Genomic DNA, 21,162 nt, shown 5'->3' on the forward strand with positions numbered 1-21,162 from the left:
TGACAGTAGTGCAAGTCATAAGGAGAAAATGTGGGAGAAATTAAAAGCTTATTTAGAAATACTGAAAAAGATATTATTTTAAAGACATAATCCTGAATAACAAATCTGAGAGGTTGTATTAATTATGTTAGTTTTTTTTCCCCCCTTTTTTGGAGAAAAGTACATCTTACAACTGTTAAATCTTAGAAACCTAGAATGATGTGTGTTGGAAGGGACTTTAAAGCTCATCTTGTTCCAACCCTCTGCCATGGGCAGGGACACCTTCCACTATCCCAGGTTGCTCCAAGCCCCATCCAACCTGGGCTTGGACACTTCCAGGGACAAGGTAGCCACAGCTTCTCTGGTCCAAGATCCTGATGAATTATCATTTGCATTCTGTCTTCTACTGTATGTAGCTGTAGGAAAAGTAGGCATAGTTCAGGCCAAAATTCGGAAATACTTCTTGTTTCTTGAAGAATTAATTATTTACTTTGTAGAAAGTCTCTGCACTGATTTTACCAGTACTGGACCAAAACTCAGGAAATAAAGATCTTGGCTAATGCCAATCAATCCACTCATTATAGGGTCACATTTTCACTGTTATCAAATGTCATGATTCTGTGAAAGCTCTATTTTTAAATGAAACATTACAGAAAATCTTCTGGTGAATAGTTTTTGACAATTCCCAATACTTTGTGGGGAAGGAGGAGATCTGATCTTCACCATTTGCTGTTCAATTCTCCAAACCTGGACTGGATTCTCAGAAGTGGGATGGCTTTGCTATGCCTATGGATTTGCATCTGCAATAACCTTTCTGCTTTTCACCTCTACAACACTCATTATTTCCACACCATGTGTTTAAAAGTCAGCTGTACATTTAGAAACTGGGGTTTTAGGCTCTTTAGGAACTGTCAAATGCCACTTGAATTTTTATCAGCCAGCTCTCCCCTGTAGTTGGGGCCCGAGCTCTGCCTGATTTAACTCAATCTGCTTCACTACAAGGTTGCTATGCTACTTGCTGAAGCAGATTTCCATCCTCCTGGAGCATTCCAAACCATGGACTCATTTATGGGAAAAGTCACTGCAACAGTTGACCCACTGAGACTTCAAATTTTATTAAAGGATGAACCACTTCTTCCTTCCAAGAAGGCTTTTGACCTCCTGAAGTATCTCTGAAAGTGACTGGTGGTTTAGGACTGAATGAGTTTTGCTGCCACAGCCAAAAAATAATTCTGTTCCTTCAGCTCAGTGATGCTTCTTGCCCCATAAGTAAGTGATTCACCCTCTCTCCAGAAATTAAATTTCTCATTTCTCATACCTGCTGTAACCTCTTTTCCCCACTCTGTGAATCAGTTTACTCTTCCTACATCACCCATCCATCCTCATGACAAGGATTCTTCTTGCCCCTGACTATTCTTCACCCTTTTCCAACCTGCCCCTTCTGTTCCACAGTGCCCCAAAACAGATATTTCCAAGAAGAATTTTTAGTGTGTTCCCTTGTTTCCCTTCTCTTAGGTTAATGTCTCAAAGTTGTCCTGCCCCTTTACTCCAGGAACACGCTAAACAACAGGGTGGAGAGGAGGAGAAATTCTGTCTTGCTTTAATGCCTTTCTCTAGCAAATCAACCATAGCAGGCTTCAAAACTAAAATTTATATCCAGATGCTAACTGTTTGCCAAAAGGCAAATTAGCTAATTATATAATGGACATGGAGTGCCACACAAGCAGTTGCACGGGGCTTGGCAGCTCTGCCTTCCAAAGGAAGCGAAACAAATTCCCCTGCAAAACCTGCCCAAACTTGGCCCTGATGCTTCTAATAACAATTTGGAAGCACCAGCTCATAAATGCAGAAGATAGGATCCTTTTTATGCTTTTTGACAATATTTTATCTGTTTCCTGATGGTCTTCACCTCTGTTATTAAAAAAAAACCAAAAACAAAAGAACAAGCAAACAAACAATAGAGGCAGGGCAGAGTGTGAGGATTACCAAATGCTCCTTGCAAATGCAAATGTCATGCTGTTGCATTTGTGGAGCTCATATTCAGGGTGCCATCTACTGGCATGTAGGGCTGGTAACGCTGTCAGGAGTCTGCATGGAGCTTGGACAGCAAAGGATTCCTACCTGAAAATCCTAAGGGCACAACTTTTGTACTTTTATTCCATATTATGCCAGACCTCCTTCATATTCTGCAGGATCTCACTGTGTTTTACACTAACACAAATCTGATGGTGGAAATGTTCCATTTGGAGTTTTGTTGTTGTTTTCTTTTATAGCAGTTCCTGTAATTTTAGTATCTTGGAAAGCCTTCTTGTAATACTCCGATGTATGCAAATTAGTTCAAATTTTCAGGAATATTAACCAAGATTCAATGAGACTAGAATAAAGAGTTTCAGAAGTCTTTGCAGCCTTGGCATTTAGTGACTGTATTCCTACTTGTGATCCAGGGCATGACTTTGTCACACTATTAAACTTTTTCATGGCACGTCCTGTACTGACAACACCAGGCAGAGACTACCTAATTAAAACTCATAATGCTCCCTAGAAGGGATGTGTCAGAGTTGTATAGGTAAGAGATTTCAGAAGAAAATCTGAGTGATGTGCTCCAGCCAAACGTTGGATCTGTGACAGAGCCAGTGCTGCTCTTGTCTCTCGAGTCTGATCCGCTCTCCAGCCCGGAGCCTACTGAAAATCTGTTGAGAAGCAATTTTGATTTGATACCAGCATGAAATACAAAATGATTTGACTCTCCAAGTTTAGGAGGAGGAAAAAAAATAATTTCCTGCTTGGAGCTGCTGCAGTCCTCACTGCCAAAATGGCAAAGTGTCCCTGTGACATGGATTTGGGTGCTGACTGCTCTGAAGGGTGGTGAGAAGTGTCTTGGGGAGGGAGAACACACAGTGCTGCCCACCGAAAATCCATGGAAAGAGTTTTGTCAAGTGCAATACACCAGCTCTGCAGCAGGCATAGACAGGCATGCTTCTAAGTAACACGAAACAGCTTTAATCTAATTTCTATAACCTGAGGTTCAACTTCTGTGGGGATCCTTGAGTAAACGAGTCAATGCAGGAAACAGACAATGGGCACAAACTTTGTTTTTTGGTATGATTAAATCCAGTGTTTCTAGCATTGCACATCACGTTGAGTGAGTAATGGGCTAATATTAAACCACTTCCTTCTTTCTCTTGTCAAGAGTGCTGTCATGAATGAGTATAAATTCCCTGAAGGTCCCAGCCCATGCCAGGGGGGTTGGAAATATGTGATCTTTAAGGTCCGCCTTCCAATCCCCAAAATAGTCTGTGGTTCTATGAAATGCCTTCTGGACATGGTCTGGGGCAACCACTTCTAGGTGGTCCTTGAGCAGGTTGTCCCAGATGACCTACCAAGGTATCTTCCACCCTCAGCCATTCTGACTGCATGACTTGTTATCATCCTCTACATTTAGGGCAATTTCCTGTGAGGAATGGTTTTATCAGTGCCAAGAGAGGCTGAAGCTGTGGGAGCTGTATCCCCCCACCTGCACAGTTTGTAGTCCTCTCCATGTCCCTCTCCCACCTTCACACCAGGATGATGTGTTCCCTGCTCTGATGTCTTCATAGTAATGGGCCATCTTGAAATCAAGGAACTTAATCTTTCAGAGCCTTCAGAAGTTGTGAAGATGCTGCTAGAAATAGCTGTGCTCTCCAACCCGTTTGGAAAACGCTGATTTTTCAACAGTTTATACTGCAACTGCACTTAAATGGATTTCCATTTCCCTGGCTCCATAGTTGGGAAACCAGCTATTTCAGCCTGTGTAGTATCTCTTCCTTGCACATTTTCTCATGTGGTTACACAGCAATATAAAGAGCCAGTTTTCTTGTGACTCTCAGATTACTGCACCCACGAGCTACATGTAGTAGTACGAGGGTGAGCAAGGGAGGAGGAAAACAGAGCAAGTGTTGTACATTACTGTCTTGGTGTTTTCTACAGGAAATAGAAAACCATTTTTGCCTACAAAAAGTGTTTTTGGGACTTTGAATAGCTAAAAGGGAGTTTGTTGAGTTGTTCTAACACCAAAATGGGAGATTGAACAGCAGCACTGTGATCACTCTAGGGCCACCCCCCATCCAAGGGCCTGAGAGCTCAGCCATTTCTCAATTCCAGATTTTAAAAATGGATCGAGAAACAAAAATCTCCTCCGTCCTGCTGGTAGAATTGTGAAAATTAAGGGCTATTTTATCAGCTCCAGGTTTGGCTCTAGGACACGAGCAGGGTTGCAGCGTGGCCCTGAGATGCACTTGTAGCTCGCCCGGGTGGGACTGTGGAGGTAAGATATGTTAATTGGCTTCACAGCGTGTCCTTTCCCTTTGCAAGATTTAAAATGTGTCCTGTGAGCAGGGCCAAAGACAAAGTGGAGTGGCTGCCAGCTGGATGTGGCAGAGGCTTGCAGGGAGATTACACCATGGAGGAGAATGGCTTTTGAGATAAGGATAATCTTTTACATAAACTAACTCTTCCAAGGCAGTTTGGATGGGAGAGTGATAAGGACAATAATAAAACTACAGGCTGACACAGCTGATAGTTATCCTGGTGTTCAAAGATGATCAAGATTTTGCTAGAAAGATAACTCAGCTTCTTCTGACTGCAGTGACACAGACCTGGCATTGATAGGTTTTTGTATGAAGAGTCCCTGGATTAATGCTCTTATTTTACATTCTTCAGGTCAACTCAGCAACCATGGAAAGGTCTTCAACTTCTGATACAGCCTCTGAAAAGCCTAATCCTTCCCACCACAGCACAGGGGCTGTTCAAATGAGGATCAAAAATTCCAACAGTCATCATGACAGGCAGAGCCAAAGCAAATCCATGATTCTTTCTGAGAATGTGAAAGTCGCCGAGCCTGTAAGTAAAACACTCCTAATATTTTCTGAGTCTTCCAATTTTTTTTAACCAACGGAATTATTTTATGTATGTTAAGACAGTGGTTCCAATATAATTCTTTGAAAAGAGGGATTTAAAATCACTAATATATTTCATAGAGTATATCTAGGCATTGGAATGCCTAGAATTGGAATTTTCCTTCTTGAAATACAGAATTTGTCTTTGGTGGCCATGAACATAATATCTACTCAGCATTTCAACTCTCAGTTGTAACAGTAGGGCTTAAGTAAATAGAGAATAGCACTTCCAGTTTCAGATACATGTCACAGTTTCTGAAAAGGCAAATTTCAAAAGCAGACAGAAGAAAACAAACGGAAATTTCAAACTCTCCAAATAAAGAACAACTTTGTAACAAAAATAAGTCTTAGCGTAAAACTGAAGGAATTGTACAAAAATCAGACACTGAACTTATGCTATTATTTTAACAGTTAACAGAGTCAAGGGAGTTGAGTCATTTTTTTATCCATTAGCATTTTTTTTTTAAATTAAATAGTTAGTGATGAACTCTATTGCCAGTTGCATCCCTGCCCCTGTACTCCTTGTGAGCTACTAAACAAACTGATTGGTATGAGTCTCCCCTGGTTAATTTTCTTCCATAATGGTGGCAACTTGCAGCTGAGGCCATATGATGTTACAAAATTATTTATGCAATGTTAGCCACTTTTTGGACTCCAGATCCATTTTATTCTCAGAGAATGCAAATGAGGGGGAGAACTCTGTTAGCTGGGGACAGAGTCCCAGATCTCAGCCACTTCTCACAACCATGCCAACCATTATTTTTTTGCTGCTGATGTAATGGATTCCTATGAAATATTCAGCTTTTTGACAAAGTTATTAAATGGAGGAAAGCCACAAGACCTTCAGTATTCTCTTTCCTTTTTACTCAAAATTAAACCTCAACATTTAGACTTATTTAGAAATATGTTAGTCTCGAGTGAAAGATCTGTTTAGATCTTAGCAGCTGATAAGAAACTAATTTGCCACGTATTTAAATTATATTCTTTGCCTCAGACATACTGCATATGTTTCCCCCTTTTATCTGACTTGCAGTGTTCCTCCACCAAAAACTTGGAACACTGCTTATAATAATTTACTGAGAATTACTGTAATGCAATACCAGGAAGAACTGTACCTTTGAAAAAGTTTAAAAGTTAAGTATATTTAATGGTGCCTAACATTTTATTGGCTGTGTTTAACAAAAGGCACTAGGCTGCAGTTGTTTTTGACAAGCATGAAAACATCACAGCATGAGACTGCAAAAGGAATTATGTAGAGAAATTACAAGTGATCCATCTCTCAATGAATTATCCACCTCAATAGCCTGCAGAACTCAGCTACCAATTAACACCTACTTTATTACATGTTGGGATGTACTTAATAACTTTCATGTGTTTATGCACTATTACCTTGACTGATGCCTCTTGTACAATTAGGCATAATTGGCATATCAATATGCAAAAGTTAAAAGGATTAACCCTCTTAAAACTAATGAGCATTTCTGTATCCAGCTGCTAAATGAGACAAAATTAGCATTTTTCACTTTTGGGCAGGATTTTATCATGCAGTTTCTCATTGTTGATATTACCTTGTTACATAACTTTAGTTTGGGGGATAGTATGCTGGACTGTTACAGAGCAAGGGCTCTAAAATGTTAAATTAGACATAAATATTCACTGCTGTATCCCAACAACCACACCAGGTGCAATATATGTTCATTGGCTGGGAGCTGGAAAGTTGCTTTGTGTTGCATTTGTTTAGTAGCTAATTACATAAAAGCAGAATTTCACCGAGTATATGTCATTTTACCAAGCAAACTTGGCTCCGACATAATAGATTGAAAGCTTGCCATGCTACTAATTTCCTTTCTGTTTCAATTCTTTTCATCTCTTTTTGCCATGCAGAATTTTCTGACTAGATATTGACAGGCTGAAAGTGTTTGGGCGTATTTACTTAAATAAGCCTCTTAAAGTTGTTTGCTAACGCCCAAAGTAAAAGCAAAATTCCAAAGGATCCAAATGCCTTCAACTGTGGGCTTTAAATGCAGCGAGTTAAAGGAGCAGTGAAATACCAATTGTGTGTATCAGCCCTGTGCTGACATATCTGGGCATGTGACTTGTGAAGGATTTGGGGGAAAGTAATGCAGGGGAGTATCTTCTATCATTCCAAGTATCTTGAAAAAGAAGAGTCCAACTGATACACACAAATATGTGTATCATTGTATATATATATATATAAATTTAATAATATTGGTTTAAAAATCAAGACACTCCTCCCATTGCACTTTTCTACACAGTCTTCACTTTTGCATTTAAAGGCACACAGATCCTTGCTAAAAGACACATATTACCAGAATATTAATCAAAGCTAATTATTTTGTGCTTGAAGAGAAAAAGGATTTATCCTCATCTTTCTACTTGGAAATTTTCTGTTTTCACGGTCTGCCTCTGTTTAGATGATGGATATAATCCATGAGGCACCCATTGATTATGTTTATTTTCTATTTTACATTGACTGAATATTTTTGTCCTAGTATTGGAGAGATTTTTCTTTTGAAAAACTAGAAGCAGCTGAATAAAGAATTCCATGCTACCCTTTTGCTGTCCATGTTTGGTGTGTGCAATATACTCTGTTCTATTAATAAATGGGTCAAATCCTTTTTTACTCATACAACTTATGCAAAACCTACTGATGTTAGTGGATTAAGGCAATCAGCCTTTGGCACGTTTTGAGCAATCAATAGAAACATGGATTTCTACAACTTATTTGGAAAGAGGAAATGCCCACTCTGGAGAGTAAAGGGCGTAAACCAGGCACAAAGGTAGAAAGATGAGTGGTGATTTATAGAGGAGAAAAATGCCTAATTTTCTCAGAGGGATTTGCTGTATTCTGAAGCATGTCTGTGGTGCTTGTAAACACACCTGGGGCTGCACTTTGGAAGGTGAACAGATTATTTTCTGTGGTGTGACAGGGAAGGGTGTGCATCACACATCAGTCGGGCCATATGCACATGTGCATTTTATAGTGCTGCAGATGCAAACCTGGGAGGCAGGAACTAAACACGCAAGAGATTATTTGGGGGTTTATATTATTTATTTCAATGGAAATGCCTGAGCTTTGTGTAAAGGTTAGAATTGATATTAATGTAGAGTCTGAAGAGCACAAATCATGAAGCTGGACACAGACTGTGGCAAGTGAGGGTTCTTTCTGTGCTTAATGGTAGCGTCTGAACTAGCAATGTAAATGAATATTTGCTATTTTCATCTGTAAAACCCCAGGGAAGTGCATTTTGCTTCATTCAAAGCAACTTCAAACAATGAAATGTCTTTTTTTATTGGTGCCTATATTAAGAATTAGAACCTATTTAGACATTCCAAAATGTTAATGTATTAGAGCTTTCTCTGATTAGGTTAAACAAACTGGTAGGTTTATTTATCTCCCTAATACATTATCAGAGAAATGGGAAGCAATCTTCTTTTGTTTCTTACTCCTGTGATCATAGAACACTTGCCAAAGTTATGGCTAGCCAAAAAGACAGAAATAAATTTGCTAAAAATATAAACCTTCTGTTTAGCAGAGTTTTTGAGCCATATTTTGAAATTGCAGGGCTTGTACATGTTTACTTCAAATCAAGCTTATAGTCAAGTTTGAGGCTTTGTTTGTATAGATTGTCCTGAAGTAGATCCTGATATTTAATTAAAATGACACTAAATCACATTGAATTGATAAGACTTGGCATCTCAAACAAAGGTAATTGCCCGTATTGGTTTTGTACAAAAATAGAGCTGCTTGGAAAATGTGCAGCCAACACAGACTGTCAACTCCATTTATAGATCAATATGTGAAAACCATTGATCAGGCAGGCATGTGTAACAGTAACACTTTGCATTTATTTGTTGTTTTTATACCACGTTAAGGCTTACAGGATTATCGGCTTCCAAAATATTTTGACTTCCTCGTAAATATGTTATCTGTTTAATGTTAATTACAAGACAGTCTCCAGCCCTCTTTTAGAGTATTTTCTGTTTCATTGCTATGGGTAGTTTTAGCTCAAAAAGGGATTATTTCAATCTCTGCGAGATCATCAGAGCTTCTTTTATAGTGTAGTTTATTTAGGGAAAGTTTTTGAGGATAGTTCTTTTTTTTTCTTCCCCCAGTTTACTTTTTTTTCTTGGAGGAGAAAGCAAATCTTGACAAAATATTTCTAAAAGGAGAAAACCTTCTCCTGATGTAGTTTTGAAAAATATTCTCTTTACTGTGTTCTAATAGTGACTGCCCAGGCTTTATTCTCTGCAAATTTTATCATCATACACTGGTCTGTTACAGATGCAGCTGCGTTCATGTCTATGAAGTAAAAATGCTGTTCTCTCTTCAAGGTGTACACAAATCATGTAATAGCACTGGAACAGATAAAGAAAAATATATGAGCTTCCCATGACAAGGGTGGGAATTGTTATTAAATGCAAGCCTACACCTTGTTTGCTCCAAATATTTCAGGGTAGGTATGAAAGCAGCGAGTCCACAAACACAGACCAGTTTCCCTTCATGAACATGAATATTGCCAAAAGAAAACAAATCTGTTTAGTAACGTTAGTCATTCTCCTTTCCAGGACAGAAAAATGAGAAATGAAGTGTGTCATATGTCCCCTTACTGTATCCAGACTGGTTTTGTGCTTTGAAAATGTAGATGTGCTCTCTGCTGAGTGTCGTGCTCACAGACTGTCTCCTTCAGCCCTTGGCTGCAGTTTTTCATCCATGTCAGTGCCTGTGTCCCTTGCTCCCTACCTGAGGAGCTGCCCTGGCTCTGGGGCAGAGTCCCTCAGCCTGCACAGATGTGTCCCTACGTGCTCATGTGTGTTCCCCATACCACAGAGTCCTCTCACTTAAAGGCTGAAAGTAGAATATTGATGCATGAGCCTATTTTAGGGTTCATCTTATCTTACCTCCAGTAAGTGATTTTTCTCAGGTTTTCCTCCCAGCCTTTTTACAGGACCAATATTTTGTGTGCAGGTGTGTTTTCAGGCTCAAAACAAGACTTTTGCTTCTGTGGATAATGTTTTTCTCATTTCTATTTTCTTAAATATGCACTGTGAGAAGGTATTCTTCACTGTATACTTACATCATAGCACTTTGGCTGAAATAATCCCAGCTAAAAAAGGAATAAGTTAATTTTATTGTTCAATTCTGCATTTATTTCTCCTCCCCACAGTTTCACTGTAGCATTTCAGCTGCGTAGCTTGACAGGCAGCATCATAATGAGACCATAGGAAAAGGAAATGACCAGCACCTCTTTCTTCTTGAAAGTGAGGATAAATTCATTTCAGCTCTATTAAGGGAGTGGTGAATGTAACTGGTTTGGCTTCCTTGTTAAGCCTAACCGAAGTTCAGACGAGATATTATATGAGTCAGAATTGCTGATTTTGACTTTTACTCTGTGTGACAGAAGGGTAGAAAAAGGTTCAAAAACCTCCATTTTTTTCCTTTTTTTTTTTTTTTTTTCAATCTTACATTATCTCACGCTGTGAAAATCTTTACTCTATTTACCAAGCACAAATTAGTCTTGCCAAAGGTTCTGAAAGTTTGCTACTTCAGCTTAGATCCTAAAACTTCAAAGGGAGCTACAACTCCACAAATTAGTGTATGTGCTCTGCCATGGCTATTTTCACTTGAACTTAGCTAAATTCGTTTATAATTTAGTGCTGATTGAACGCTGCCATAAACGTACACAAGACACATTTTTTAAAGTTAGTCCTCTGATTACTAATTTGAATAAAAAACTCTAACCTTGTTAGCATCTGGACTTATTTTCATAATAACAACCCCTTCAGAACCTACAAAGTAATGAATAATTGACAACAAATGAAATGTTTTGATAGTTGTCGGCACAAAGCATGTTTAATGTTTTGTGTTGCTTCCTAGCTAATTATGTAGATGACACATTTGTCAGACCTTGACTGCCATTAGAAACGTGTTTCCAGAGGGGAGAAAAACAGGCTATTCATAGAGTAATTAACTAGAATGCTCAATGACCTGTGAGAGATTCAAATGGCTGCCAGTTCAGACATTGTTTTGTTACAGAAGCAGAGGGGTAATTAAAATTCCAAATTACAGTGCTATGATGAAGCATTTGTTTGTTGACAGTATACTCTTACTCTAGTTTGTTAATTCTTTTTTAAATTGCTTCTAATCCATTTTATAGCTTTAGGAGTTCCGTTCTTTGAATTTACTGACAACTAATATTATGGCAAATTGTTCTTGGGCGGGCTCGGCAGTTCCATGGGAGCACAAGGTGGGTGGGATGGAGTTGGTGCTCTCCCCCCCAGACCGCCACACCATGTGCTGTCACCGAGACGCGGCTAACGCGGCACATCTTGTGAAATGATATGTTCATAATTCTGCGTTAGGGAAGATGTCTGCTTAGGGGAGGAAATGGTTCAGATGAAGTAATAATAATCAGACAAATTGAGGGAAGGTGTCCTAGAACGTTAGGGGGAAGAGCGGTGATGTGGCTGGGGCCGGGGGACCGCGGGTTAGGTGAAGCACTTTGGGGAGCCGAGGTCGGCTCGGTGACGGAGATTTGGAGGACAATCGTCTGCTTAAAGAAATCAAGCACAAAATATGAGGAATGGGGTGTTTCATAAGAGTCGACTGTATCTTTGCCAGAGCCCTTCGCAGGCAGTAATGGACCTGACAGGGTAAGCTGTCTTTTCTCCTCCAAATGGGGACTCTTTGCAAGTCCAAAGTGTTAAAGTTCTCTAAACAATGAATTAAATGCAAGCCCGAGTGAAATATTTATTTACTTTGCCAAAAGTGAGACTCTGGTTTTGTTAAGGAGATGTGACAGAAGTAACATGGTGTTTGATGCAGGAGAGCTGACAGCGGCATGGAGTGAGCGCTGATTATCCCGAAGACACTGTCAGCCGGGATTGATTTCCACTTTCTCCGTTTATGTAACGGTTCCTGTAATACAGCTGACCCCAAATCACGTTACCTTGTCATCTCTCCGCACGGATCAAGAAGAGATGAGCTGAAAATAGCTAGGCACTGACCTTGAACTTGGCGGAGAAGCGAGAAGTGACAGCGGGGGATGCTCTGCGGGCGGCTGCTCTGCGGCCGCGGCAGCACCAGGGGGCAGAGCAGCACCAGGGATCGCAGCTGGAGCCGCTGATCCCACCGACCCACGGCCCCCGACAAACGCCTTTCCCTCCCTTCCCTTTCCTTCCCCTTCTTATTTTTTTTTCCCCCCTTTAAAAACTAGGGAGATGCTAGCTAGGACGGCAGTTGGCTCTAAAACTTTGGCGTTCCCATCATCCGCCGCTCGAAAATGGAATTATTTGAAGGGATGGTCAATATTAAAATAGCTCCTAACTGAATCACAGTTGGAAAGTTTTGCCTCCTCTTTATTAATACCTCCCCCCGCCGTTGTTTTCCTAACATCTAGTGAAAAAATTTAACATTTGCTTTATCACTAATAGAGTTTTCTACAATTTGGGTGGTTTATGAGAAGATCAATGCATTCCTCAAAGTCTATGAATCCCTTTGAGTTTCATGGAAAGCTTAGTGTAGATACATATAAAAATATTTTTAAGCTGATAGGACATCTAAAAAAGGGTAAAAAAATTAAAGAGTTTTTTTTTTCTTTTCAGATGAGACACTTCTCTCTTTTGTAATGTATGTCTTGAGGGGGAAAAAATGAAAACTTGGTTATGAAAACATTATTTAATTTACCATCTAAAACCCATGCTTGACTTCTTTTGTTCCATATTTTCTTTTAATCTCTCAACAGCCCTTTTAGTGTCTGATGCTGGCAGGAGCTGTGGAGACATGAGATGGCAGTGCTGGTTCTTCTCAAGGGTCTGGGGCTTTGGGGTGTCACTGCTCAGGGCAGGACCAGGAACCCTGAACTCACCCTTTAAAATATTTGGCCAGAGCTCCCACTCTCATTTCTTAACACTGAGACACGGATAGGAAAGTAGATAGAGAAACACTCAAAAAAATCTTCTAAGGAAGTGTTGGTAGTTCTTCACATAACACAGGGAAAGACGAGGTGTAAATAGGAGTTTCTTAATTAGTAATTATTGATTTTATCATAATCTATAGAAGAGCAGTGGAAATTCGTGCTAGTACCAATTTTTGTCCACGTCGTATAAAATGTGATGTCTTGTTTAAGAGCAGAGTGCAGGCACAGACTGAGGTTGTCATTTCTCACTGGTAACTGGGGACTGGGGCTGTGGAACCAACAGGAACTCTGCAGGAAAAAGGAGTAAGAGACAATCCTCTTCATTCTTTCTATCAGAAATACGTGAAAATGGTGAAATTAGGCGAACTCTAAGAACTTTAAATGTTCCTCTCCTTCATCTTAATCTTGTTCAAACCCAAAGAACCATCATGGAGTTGAATCAGGAGTTTGTAGCTCAACACTTGCTTGCTCCAAAACTGCAGAGCCTTTGAGCTGTCCTGATAAGGCAATGCAGCAGACTAAGAAAACTTAGGCATAAGATTTGAATCAACCAGAACCCTCCAAATAATATTATTTTCTCTACTTTAACATCAAATTTCAGTAATCCCAGTGCTTTTACATTACCATCATTTCAGAGTCCATACCTTATATCCTTGTGGTTTTTGCCAGTAGGAGAAATTTATTTCATAAAATCTCTGCTGATTCTACTCCTCAAGCTTCTAATTTTTAAAATTTTTTAACTCCTGTAAGAAGTGGCATGCAAATATACAGGCATGTTAATGATACTGAAGTTGCCATCATGATGCTAAACAGACCAACACACCAAAGTTGCATCTTTTTGATTCAGGAATGAGATAGCAACATGCCATGTTATTAGCAAGATAATTTTATATACGTTGTATTTCACTTGGCTGCCAAGAGAGCCTTCAGTTGTATTTATTCATTCCAACCAAGTGGAGAAGGAGCTGGACTGGAATTTGTCATGTTTCCCTGGTCCCAGCCTGGACTTTTGCCTGCCAAAGGGATTTTTTAGTCCTTTTTTTCTGTTTCTCTACCTGTAAAGAGGGACTGTGGAGAATGTATATTTTTTTTCCACACATTAATGAAACTGCCTCAAAGCTGCTTCAACTGTTATGTTTCAATCATGCTCTTTATGTAGATAATTCCATTCTCATCATATTAACTCTATTAATTAAAACAGAATTATTCCACAATTATGCTAGTGTAACTGAGAGGAGAACTTGGCCCCAGGTCCTGTACATTTTCCTTATCTATATTCTCTGTGCTTAACTGTTTCACTATTTTTCATCCAAAAAAAGCCTTATTTTGGCTTCATCATTAATCAGTTCTCTTCCCTTGATTCTATACCCCTGTGCTTTCAGCAGCGTTAGGTTTCTCTGAGGGCCTTTGTGTTCTATACTGTATATTTCAAAAAGTATGCTTAAAAAGTGTTGTTTAAAGGAGTCTCTCTGGAAATCTGTGTCAGTGCACACCGTGACAGGGAACATAAGCTGTGGAATTATATTTCTTTTACGCTATCTTTATTAAATACTGTGTTACAGCTGAATTGTGGCATCTAACACATTTCCTTTCAAAAATGCCGTCAGATTTGAAATATGTAGGTACTGAAACTGAGATTATATCAAACTTCCCATAGCTAGTCTTGGGCACCTGACCTGCATAGCTTCCCACAGGGGAAAAGTAAGCTCCATTTCTTTAAATTTCCAATGAGAAGGGACATGTGTCTCCTTGCATTGAGCTACATGATATCACATCATGTGGCACCGAGTGACCCAATGCAACATGACAGGAGAGGTAAAGAACCAGGGTTTTTTTTGTTTGTTTGTTTTATTACTGCAGTGAAATATTTGCAGTACCAATGATATGAAATGGGGATCAAATTATTTTGTGCATGCCCTAAATACATGTGCTATTGCACTGTGTATGCACACGCTTAATAAATGTTGTTTAATGCACTGAGAAGGGGTTTTAAAACAGACAAGAGTGTCCTTGTTAGGCAGTGTGCCTATTCTTAGACAAATAGTTGAGAGCAGCATTCTCCTGCCCTAAATCAGATCAAATTTCCTTTGAAGTCAACCTTTTTTTTTTTTTTTCCAGGATCTGATCCTGTCAAGTTAACGTGGTAATATTTTATTTTCTGTTTGATTTCCTGTTTGGTGAGATTCATACCCTTCATGGAAACAGGTCTTCGTCATCCATGATTTTGTAGTTAAGGGTGTGCCAGCATAGACACAGATCCATGGCACAACTGGATGGAAACCTCCCCCTTCAAAGGGCCCAGAGCTCAACACCTTAAGAGGAAGAAGGAGCTTCATTTCTCAATATACAGCCTATTAAAAAAAAAAAAAAAAAAGAAAAAGTCAAGTCAATTATTTCACTTACATGTCATAGACCTATGCAACTGAGTTATGTTTGCTATTTTAGGACACTACTGGATATGCCTAAACTCTAGAAGCAGTTACACCTTGTTTTTTGTGGTTATTGACTCTCTGAGCTGCCACATACTCTGCCAGTTGCAGTAAAAAGTGGCATTGAAGACTACAGCCAAAAGCCAAGTAGAGTAAAAAAATATACTTTCTAATCTCTGAATCTTCCCCCAGTTTTGGAATCAAATTTGAAAGACTGTGAAATCCCCATCCTATTTTCCCTTACTTCCCTCCCCTGCCCCAGAGCTCTGTAAGAAAGATTGTTCTCCTGGATACTTCATCCGTGGCCAGGACTGGAAGTGCTGCAGCTGTGATGAGAGAATCTGTTCTCATGACATCTCTAGCCCCAAGGCAGGTAGAAAACCCAGACAAGCATCCAAACTTTTGTTTGTTTATTTGGACCAGACCTGGATTTTGGACCAACTGAGCTTCCCATCAGTGATTCTGTCATCCTTAAGAGCTCATTCTTCTTGATTGTGGTCCTGAAGTCAGACTCTTACTTTACAACCTCGTTACACAAAACCCCCCAATGTTTAAAAATTAAAATGCCAGGTGCCAACTCTTTCCAGTAGTTGGCTACTTTAACTTTGAGCTTTCCATTTTTTATCAGCAAATGATAAACTGAAAATTCAGTGTTCCCAGTTTAGATCTTTCTCAAAATTAAAGTGTAAATCTAAAGTAGCCACCTGTAAGCACTAAAACCTGAAGACATTTGGACACATGTTAAACAAATTGTTTAAAGAACTGCCAATTGGTTGCATCAGGTTTTAAGAATAACTTTGCAGGGAAGATCCAAAATTTGTGGTTTAACATTTTCAGGCCTGATTTTCACTCCTTCATTGTTGTTTTTTTTTTCCCTTTGGAGGTGGGGAGAGTTTTGCAATTTGTTTTTTAAATTTTATTTCAATCAAGGACTTGGAGAGTTGGGAATAGAAATAATATGCTTGTAGATAAAATGTTACAGAAGACTAAGGTTGACACCACCATGCAAATCTCAAAAACCTGGAAAAGGTTGGGGCAATGGGGCCCATTGTGAAAAGCATGGAGCAAGTAGGGAGCAGAGGAATTTGGAGGCAGGTGAGTGGGAAGAAATGGGGTGGGAAAGGTAAATTTACTGGGTGGGTGAACTGTGGCTGGAGGAAGGGCTGTGCTCCTGGTCTCTTGTGCTGCTGCTTTGTTGGCAGCCAGGGAAAAAGCTCCTCATCAGTTTTGGGGTTTAGCTGACTGCACATCCAGGTAGGTTTGTTTTCCTATGTATGGTGGTTTGCATAAAATCTTTAGTTGCACCGACTTCGGCTGAAATTTCCAATCCTTCAGTTTTGTGGGTCATATTTGTGTTGGTATAAACAAGAGAGGCATCCTAGAGCACTCTGAGCACATGAACCACTAGTTCCTTAAAAATGTCCATCCTTTCCCCAGAATTTTTTTTTGTTTACTTATTTCCCTTTCTTCATGTAAATTCTTTAATGTTTTTATGGCAGATGAGCTTGATTACATGAAAGTTTACCTTTCAAATACTTCGTGTTTATCACACAGTTTTCTTACCTTGAAAATCCCAGTGCAACCACTGCTAATGTTTGATAAGATTTGTACCTGGTAGATTCTAAATTACATTAATGCATAAAGGCTGCAATGCCAGGCTCCCTATTGTTACAGTTATTAAAGCTGTAACTGAAATGATATCTTTCATATTGATCTTCAGCTAGCAGCTCTTATCCAGAAGCTTTGTTTCACATTAAAGACACTAATGATTGTCTCCACAAAACGAGCAGCTTAATAGTTAGGGAAAGTTAAATGGAAAAAACCCAACTTTGATAGCCACCTTTGATAGCTCTTTGCTCCAACATCTCTCATGGCCACAAAGTGCAAGCCAAGCATTAATAGACCTTTTAATAAAATGACTTGAAAGGAATCAATGGTATTTTTCACAAAGTTTAATTTCCAGCAAGTTATTTAAATGTTTGTATTCCTTCTGGACAGATCATGTCCTTCTGTAGCTGCCAGTTTTTCCTGGAATTTCTCAGGCTGTCTTCTTAGGGTTTTTAATTTTTTATTTTGAGGGGTCTGGTTTTGATTTACTGCTTTATTGAAATGTTGTAAAAAATGGAGTAAATAGAAGTCTCATACTCTTCCAAGGCTGGCAAAATTTCATGTAGACATAAAGCCAGCAGCCAAGTGTTTGTGGGGTAGAGGGTGAAATCTCATTAGGAGTGCACCAAGAGCCTTTTTGAGTAGGCTCAGGTACCTTGGTTCCTTCATGGTCTATAAGAATTCCATCTTTTTCCTTGTCTCCAGGTGAAAAGGGAATCCCCTAGCAGCTGAAATTGTGATAAATGGACAGGAGGCTCTGGCTTGGTCTGGAGTTTGTGAAGAGAATAGAATCATAAAAGCAGGGAATGGTTTGGGTTGAAAGGACCATCAAGTTCATCCAGTTCCATCCCCTGGGACACCTTCCACCAGACCAGGTTGCTCAGAGCCCCATCCAACCTGGTCTTGGACACACCCAGGAATGAGGCAGCCCCATATTATTGCATTTGCTCTTTTCCTTTTCTTTTTTCTTTCTTTTTTTTTTCTTTTATTTTTCTCTCTGGGATTTGTGTATAGCTTTTTTGTTAGTTTTTAGTTCACTTGTTTGTTTTGGCTTAGGGTGAGGAGCAGCTGCTGGATATTTCCTTGTTTTCAGCTAGAAAATTATTTTCCCCCATTTTTGGATGCAGCAGACAAAGTGCAGCCTAGGTGTTTTCCATGACACCATGCAGTCTGAGCAGAGAAATACATGTGAAATTTTTATAATCTCTAAGCTCATTTATTGTACTTGAGACATGGCAGGTATCTGTTTAAAGACTGATATTCAAGTGAAGGATTTTTTTTAATGACCAGCAGCAAACACACAAATTATTCTAAATGTGTTGAAAAACAGGTTTTTATTTATTATAATTATATTTTATTTATTATATTTATTTTATATTTATTATTTTACATAAAGAGACGCATGGTGTGCTCACAAGGTAGAGTGTTAAGGGATCAAATTAATTTGTATTACTATAAAATGTAGTTCAGCTGAGATCACACCCTCTGTGTTCACTGGGGGATGGCTTTTCCCTGGTGAGCTCTAGTCAATCCACAGTAATGATTAAGTGAAATATTCCATATGTTAAAAGTTCATATATGAAATCATGGGAGTGAAAAGAGCGAGGGAAAGGAAAGGGAATAATATCAATTAAAAAAACAGACAACAGAAGAGTACACTTTGAAGAGTCCACAGCTACAAAATATTTCCCTCTCCTCTCAGTATCTCAGGAGGAGTCAGCCCTTATTTCTGCTGCTTTTTTTCCCAGGCTCCACTGGAAGAGCCTGGATTAAACTAATGCAGGGACATGTTTTGGCCGCTTAATATTTATTACAATTTTAGTTCCAGGTTTCAAAAACAATTAGGGAAACTGCTTAATAGGAAAATGACTCTAATTACTTGTTAATTGAGGTTATCTGCTTCACATTATTCAAAACCTAAATTGTGTTGACACTTGTACCCAGATATGATTACTTAATAAACAGACTGAAAATGCATCATGAATGAATTCACCCCCCACCCAAAAAAAAGACATTTTATTTTTTGACTCTGCTTTGCTCATCTGAAAGATATTAAAATGTATGTATACTGTTTGCAGTAAGCCTAGTTATAGCATATTAGCACAAAAAATAAATTATATGTTTCAAGCAGTGAAAAGATGAAGGACTGAAATTGAAAAGTGAAAAGGTTTATTAAGCTTGTACATAATACATTCAGGTAAGGCTTGCACACAATACGAAATGGGGTTACATGAAGTATGGTGTTACCACTTGAATAAATAATGTAACTGATAAATCAAGTACCTGGATCCAAATAAATACCAATATTAATATTTGACATACTAGCATTTATGCTTGTTTGATTTTGGCAATTGACAAAAAGAGGAATACTATTTTTTTAAAAGTAGCTCATTTGGGCATGACAGATACACGTTTCTGACTAAGTATATTTTCTAGAACAAGATAATTCTACAATTTAAGAATAAAACTAAAGCATCCTGTTTTTCCTTTTCATTATTGTGCCCAGGGACTTCTCTTTTTTGTAGATAAATACAATCTTTATCTTTGAAAAGTCTTAGGCTATGAATTAGATTTCACAGTCACCAAATGTCTAATGATACTCAAGACCTTGATTCCATAGCACGAAATTTGCCAGCCACGTCTATGTAGATAGGATCAACCGTTTTTAAAGAACTGGATTTTGGGGGTTGTGTGGTTAATTTTGATTTTTTTATGATGTGGGTTATAAACATCATAAAATTTCCCTGAAACCCAAAATTTTTATTCCAGGAAAATAAAAAAAGAAAAAAAAGTTTAAAGGCAACATTTTTGTTTTAAGGACATAACTAGCAAACCTGTTGACAAGAGAGACTTCATGTGTGTTTCACCTTGAAGTTTCCCTGTTTGAAGTGAGAGAAAGACTTCAGTTCATGCAGAGGAGCCATGATTCCAGCCTCAGGGTCTGTTCCTGTGTGTCACACTTGGGACTATTTATTGCTGAGGCATTTTTGGAAACATGAAATTCGGCAAACCATGGTGGTCAGTCACGGAAAGAGGGACAGCAGGAAAATGGTGGAGAGTGGAAATAAATTAATTCTTCAAATTAAAGGGGCTGATTGCACATTTACAAAATTATTTACTTTTTAACATGCAAGCACAAATCTTTCACTTTGAAATTTTGGACTTGTATTTTCCTTAGCTAAATACCTTTTTTGAGGCATTTTCTGTAGAGATACTATTACTCCCTTCTCCTTCATATTTTACCAAGAAACGATGGAAAGTTGCAAAGCCCACAAGGATGGAAGTTTCAGAGCTGTGTTTGTGCCCATTAATTTTCTCTTCTATGATATTTTCCCATTTTCACTCTGTTTGACATTGAGCCTGAGCTTTGTTCCTGACTCGTAGCCTATGGCAGTGGAACGGGGAGATGAGACATCACGGAGATGTAGAGCACACATAAAAAGAGAAGATGTGTAAAAACTGAAATGACATGGCAGCTGAAGCAGCTTGTTGCTCAGCTTGGTTGCATGTTTGAGTGGAGGAAGCGAGGTAAATTGTGATATGTAAGAGAATAACACTCGACAGGGTGTATGGTTGTAAGGTATATGGATGCTCAATCATGTGGTGAGGCAGAAGGCTGAAGGACAAGCGCCTTCAGTATCCACACAGTCTGTGGATATCCGTGTGACCTACAAAACAGGGGGTGTTAGGCTTGCAGAAATATCACTTGCAAAGCAGATCCAAGCCATTTCAAGAAAATTCCACCTACACCGTTTGGCTACCTCCTAATCTTTCAGTAATTATTAAAATAATGGTGTTTAGGGGGGAAGAAAAATCACTGCCACACGTTTCTGCGTGCATTCCCCCATAAATGATGAACTCTCACAGTAGTCTATACGAAAACAACCATTTTCACTTCCCACTGGTTGTACTTATTAACCTATTAGAGATACATGTGCCTTTATGCTAATTTATCTGAACATTTGCAACCACCACTCTATCTGTGCCCGAATGGCTTTGTGTAATGGATCTGATGATCTTCAAATCTGGAGTAGGATTTATTTAGGTCAGACTCCATTGACAGCATATTGGATATTTGAGCTTTGTATACCGACAGTAGAACATTTTAAGATGAATTTTGATACTTTTAGAGACACATGGAAAATAGTTTGTGAATTCGTTTCTATGGCAATGTGTAATAAGTGACTGAAGGAATTATAATTTAGGTGGATTTATCTTCCCTTATGCTCCACTGTGACACACACACATGCTTAAACCTGCAAGGTGTTTAAA

At 38.9% G+C, this 21,162-nt stretch overlaps 1 protein-coding gene across 3 annotated transcripts in view; it reads left to right on the forward strand.

The window, feature by feature from the left end:
* ARHGAP15 (Rho GTPase activating protein 15) overlaps window positions 1-21,162 on the forward strand; it is a 322,734-nt gene that overhangs the window by 12,214 nt on the left and 289,358 nt on the right. For all 3 annotated transcript variants that reach the window (XM_088168386.1, XM_014870798.2, XM_088168385.1), the window contains one exon: window positions 4,678-4,857. In XM_088168386.1, the coding sequence (XP_088024512.1) occupies window positions 4,693-4,857 (165 nt within the window). In that variant the 5' untranslated portion in view covers window positions 4,678-4,692. The remainder of the gene's footprint in view (window positions 1-4,677; window positions 4,858-21,162) is intronic.

The sequence above is a fragment of the Sturnus vulgaris genome, chromosome 7, assembly GCF_052056855.1.
Source record: "Sturnus vulgaris isolate bStuVul1 chromosome 7, bStuVul1.hap1, whole genome shotgun sequence".
Classification (NCBI taxonomy): Eukaryota; Metazoa; Chordata; class Aves; order Passeriformes; family Sturnidae; genus Sturnus; species Sturnus vulgaris.